The sequence below is a fragment of the Olea europaea genome, chromosome 6 (genome assembly GCF_002742605.1).
Source record: "Olea europaea var. sylvestris chromosome 6, O_europaea_v1, whole genome shotgun sequence".
Lineage (NCBI taxonomy): Eukaryota > Viridiplantae > Streptophyta > Magnoliopsida > Lamiales > Oleaceae > Olea > Olea europaea.
The window spans coordinates 23,519,212-23,524,744 of NC_036242.1; the positions used below are offsets into that span (position 1 = coordinate 23,519,212).

At 36.3% G+C, this 5,533-nt stretch overlaps 1 protein-coding gene across 1 annotated transcript; it reads left to right on the plus strand.

Moving 5' to 3' along the window:
• Window positions 1-1,973: 1,973 nt before the first annotated feature.
• On the plus strand, window positions 1,974-4,007 carry LOC111396201 (60S ribosomal protein L34-like). The gene is made up of 4 exons (XM_023022551.1): window positions 1,974-2,129; window positions 2,285-2,364; window positions 3,508-3,617; window positions 3,713-4,007. Exons 1-4 carry the CDS (start codon window positions 2,051-2,053, stop codon window positions 3,804-3,806), a joined length of 363 nt encoding a protein of 120 aa, XP_022878319.1. The 5' UTR covers window positions 1,974-2,050; the 3' UTR covers window positions 3,807-4,007.
• The last annotated feature ends 1,526 nt before the right edge of the window (window positions 4,008-5,533 follow it).

A 5,533-nucleotide genomic window follows, 5' to 3' on the forward strand; every position in this document is an offset into this window, starting at 1 on the left:
AACTTAATAAATTATAAGTCACAAACACAAATTTTATAGGTCACATATTATTTTTCGATCACGAATCAAAAATTTTATAGGTCACAGATTAATTTTTCGATCACAACTCAATAAATTATAAGTCACAAACACAAATTTTATAGGTCACATATTATTTTTCGATCACGAATCAAAAATTTTATAGGTCACAGATTAATTTTTTGATCACAACTCAATAAATTATAAGTCACAAACACAAATTTTATAGGTCACATATTATTTTTCAATCACAAATCAAAAATTTTATAGGTCACAGATTAATTTTTCGATCACAACTCAATAAATTATAAGTCACAAACACAAATTTTATATATGTCACAGATTAATTTTTCGATCATAACTCAATAAATTATAAGTCACAAACACAAATTTTATAGGTCACATATTATTTTTCGATCACAAATAAAAATTTTTAGAGGTCACTGATTAATTTTTCGATCACAACTCAATAAATTTTAAGTCACAAACACAAATTTTATATGTCACAATTTAATCAATTTAGAGTCACGGTCACATATTCAATGTCAAGTCACAATTGGGAGTCACGATCACAATCACAATTATCAGCACAGCCAATATCGTTGGCTGCAGTAGCCAGCACCACTTCCTCTATCGCCCTACAACCACGACCACCATCAACGTCATCATCAATTCTCTGAACGCCAACAGCACCTCTACCTCGCTGCCGTTGCCACCACGACCTCCAACCACCAACATCTCATTATCACCACTGCCACGACCCCCCACCGTAAAAAAAGAGATTTGTAGCCCCAAATCATCGCCACCACCATCACCGCCACACACCAACACCACAAATCCACAACAGATCCACGATCTACAATGCAAACCACCACTATGTTAACAGAAAACAATCATACAACCACTGTAAAAAAATACAAAACCGTCACCATTTTTGCAACTGCAGTAACCACCAAGCCCAAACGCCACTACCATCAACATCACGGCCAACAGCACTACATCGTGTACCAAAAGACCCAACCACTACACCTTACACAACAGTCAACACGGAAACCACCGCTCCCACAGCCCACGGCGCACACACAATACCACCACATCGCTGCACAACCACAACAAACAACACCACCAACAAAAAATTAAAAAATAAAATATTGATAATCGCCACCACCAACATTACCAAAGAGCTCAACCCAAGACCACAAACTACTGTCACTGCACCTATACCTATGCCGATCTCGTAGTCAATGTCGCTGCAAGTGAGCGACGAACGATCAAGTGTGCCGATCTTGCAGTTACGGCGCCGATTCCCTTCACTATCAAGAGAGAAGATGGGATAGGTGGTGGAGCGGCGTTGGTCCTCTCCCCACAGCAATCATTAGCAGCAAAATAGTCAATTAGGCGAGCCGCACTATTCCGACCATCGGTTGCTTGTTTGGCGATGACAGGTTCTTGTGATGTGGTGTCGGCTATTTGATTTGATTCCGACGACAGTTGCCGGCTGGTTGAATTGAGGAGAGCAGAGAGAATGAAAGGGGTGGGATGTAGAGAAAGAAAATGAAAATAAATTAGTGTTAATTAAATTTGTATGATTATATTTAATATTCAAAATATCTGATTTTTGAACACTTAAACCTTCACTATGATTTTAGAAAATTGATCTTGAAAAGTAGGCAAGGGTGTAATTTCCACTTAGAATTAATTCAAAATCTTCGATTATTGGGCTACATCTGCTTCAAGCCCATTACTATCTCAGTTTATATATGGGCTCTTGACCAAAAACGATCCACTAACTTAATGCAGAATTGAAAAATGCATTATTCAAAAATAAAAATAGAAAGCAACTGCCGAATCACAGCCGTATATCCCCAAGTAAAGAAGGATATGGAATATATCAACCGTACGATTTAGGTTAACAATCATTACACTCCCACTTAAATGAAGTTCCCTCTCCATCTTTAAAAGACCTTCTTTGCCTCAATAACCCTAAAGCGCCGAGTGAAGACCTGAACCCGAGGACCGAATAAGGAGGAAAATGGTGCAACGCCTCACATATAGGAAGCGGCATAGCTATGCCACTAAATCCAATCAACACCGGATCGTCAAAACACCCGGTAAAAACCCCTATATTTGCGTACAATGTGTTGGATTTGGAAAACGTAAACCTGATTGTTATTTTTTTGTGGTTATTTTCATATCCGCGTTTTATCCATGGGTTTTTTTTTTTGTATGCGTTAATTAATGGGTGGTTTATGTGCGAGTGATATAGGAGGGAAGTTAGTGTACCAGAGCACGAAGAAGAGGGCTAGCGGCCCAAAGTGCCCTGTTACTGGAAAGAGAATCCAAGGGGTAAGATCATTTTTCTAGGTTCCTCGTGTGCTTACAGTTGAATGAAATGAAAATGTCATTTCTTTTGTGATTATGTTGCGAAATTATGCCTAATCTAGTGTATTAAGTTTGTATCTAGCTGAATTGCTTTCGTGTATTGATTCTTTCCGGTTTTTGTCAATTGATAACTTCCTTTGCTTTAGTAATTTAATTGGAATATATATGGAACTGTTACTGTCGTATCAGGGCTCATTGGAATCATGTAAAGTTTGAGCCCCACCAAGGGCTAAGATTTAGAAATACTCAATTTATTTGCTAGCACCTTAAACATTTTGTACTCTGATAGCTTTAAGCACGTACATAATTTTTTTTCTACATTTTGGGCAGCTAGGAACAAATGGAAACTTCTCCACTTTCAAGTACTTCTGTACTAGAATGACATTTGGACGTGGACTTTAAGAATTACCTATAATGTGCTTCTCTAATGTTTTCGATTAAATATGGGTTGTGGTCTTCATTTATCTATAATATCACTAACCTCATTAATCAGTTGCAATTCAATTTTGTTACTTTGAAGTTGAGCAAAAACCTTACAGTCGGGGTGAATGGTTATTAAGCATATATTATAATATCTGGAGTAAATATATCATTTTAGCAGGTTTGGTTTGAGTTGTCCATGCTTAAAATTTGATATGCAAAATCTAATGTCCATTTGTTCTATTGGGGAGTTGTTGAGATTTGTATCGCATTGTATTAGTAGGGAATGTATCTAAAAACTGTTGGCTATTTGAGGGTGGGGGTGGGTTGGCTTCTGTGGAAGTCATCAGTTGATATAAAGCAGTCAATAGTAAAGACTAAATCTTGGATACTCCTTGTCTTCTATCGTTTAAATGTTAACTAGCTTTTTTTGTTGAATAATTTATTATGCCAATGCTATATATATATATATATATATATATATATAGTGTTAAGAATGTTTTGTTATTGACTAAGGCTTGAAGCAACTGTAAAAGAGCCTGATATGGCTTATAATTGTTGTGATAATGATAGTACACTTGGACCTTTTCTGCATGATTCTGACTAAGAACATAATCCTCACTGTAATAATGGCGAATCTAGTTTTTTGTTGGTAAAATTGTCGAATGAGTTGCAATGTTTTTGCAGATTCCTCACTTGAGACCTGCTGAGTACAAGAGGTCTAGATTATCAAGAAATAGGAGGACTGTGAACCGTGCTTATGGTGGAGTTTTGTCTGGAGGTGCTGTAAGAGAAAGGTAGTTTTTTTTTCCTCTCTTACATTTACTACAGTTTCCTTGTTCTTTGTTTCTCTCTTTAGGTTTGTGACATTTTTTCTCATTTGGTTTCATAGGATCATCAGAGCTTTCTTGGTGGAAGAGCAAAAGATTGTGAAGAAGGTTTTGAAGATTCAGAAGGCCAAGGAAAAGCTATCTTCTAAGAGCTGAAGTGTGAGTCATATGCCAGTGTAGTTTTTGGATACTAATTAGTCAAGGATAATTGGAATTGTATTCTGAGGTTTCCATGCTCAAATTATGTACGTTTGTTAGATTTTGTCAAATGACTGTGTTCAGTTTATCAAAAATTCTCATATTTGGTTTTTGGTTTCCCTGCCTTCATGATATCTTAAAAAACTGCATTTGGGATTTTCTCTGGTGCAATTCTTGATTTTTTCCCCTCATTGAGTCTTGAGTTTATTGCTAAGTAGCCATTTTCTGGCGAGTTCTAATAACAGCTTGATGTTCAAATTTATTTTTTCCTTTTCATTGTTTGCCATATTGGAATTTTTGTGCCAAGATTACTTGATCCTCTAAATAACAGACTCAATGCTAATGGACATTCACCTGAAGTGTCAGCTTTAGTTGACATTTGGATATAGATTGCTTTCTTTTTTCCCTTTGCCCTCCAAAGCAATATTTTTCTAGGAGTTCCCGTGCTATTCCTTCTTGAAAAAACCTGTAAAACCTCGGAGAACCTTTTGTTGCTGCTTCGTTCTGTCTTCAAAAAAGAATGATAATGGAAACTGGTATACAAGTACAGTTTATTTTCACACTCATTTATCTATCCATTGTTCCATCTTTGCCAGAAATTGTGCTCGGTAAAAATTACCTTCTGGTTGTAGTTATTTGCCCAGAAAAGGACCTTAGCCCCCTTCGTTAAGGATTCCCAGGAAATAGCTTGGTAGTGTTATTCAAGCGCTCGTCCATGCAGTTTAGTATAACAAGTAATTGTGTAATATCTTCCATTGAAAATGACTGTAGTTCAAAGCAATTCACTCGTTTTTGTCATCCTGGGGCTATAGGGCCAGTTCAATTCTTGTGCGTCTACGGGAAAACCGTACACTGAAGTGCCAAGCAACACCATATTTTTTGTTTGACTCTCCCTCCCCAGCATTATAATCGCATGCAAAATAAGTAATTTTCTTTTCAAGTGAGAAAAAGCAACATGTCTGATTTTTCCAATAAGTATATGCTTGATTTTTCAAGTGACTTTCGATTTTGAGTAACTTCTAATATTTAATAAATGAAACAAATAATGTCAGCACAATTTATTCGACAAATAACGTTCCAACTTACAAGCAAAGAAATTTTGTTTGGAGGCATTACCAGTGAATTTTTTTTTAATGAATTAGCAATAGAATGGAAAGAACACACCTCTTGTCCATAGTGGGCAGAAGATTGGTCGGCAACATCTCCTGACATTGATGACGAATCAAGGACGGAAACATCCCTCAATTATAATTTGGCACCATTATCAATTGAATTCACTATTGAAATTTCCATCTTTAAATTACCAAATGAAAAAATATCTGTGTAACAATCATGAATAAATAATATGCATATATTAACTCGTGAAAATATCATTGAAAAGTCCATTGGAAAATTCGGTTGTTGGTGAAGCTCTTTGACGACGGAAAACTTGGCATCAACAAGGGAATTTTACACAGCTGATTGTCACGGTCCGCAATGGAGTCCGTGATCACAATTCGTTCAAGTTATTTCAAGAAATTTCTGATCGTACTAAAATTGTTGACCCGTTTCAATTGCAAATACGGGTTATCAACCCGAACCAATTGGATAATTTCAAGCTTTTAGGGTTATCACATCTATTTATCCAGACTGATTTATCACAACAAACTATTCTACGACACCTTACAAACAAGAAACTTTGCTAC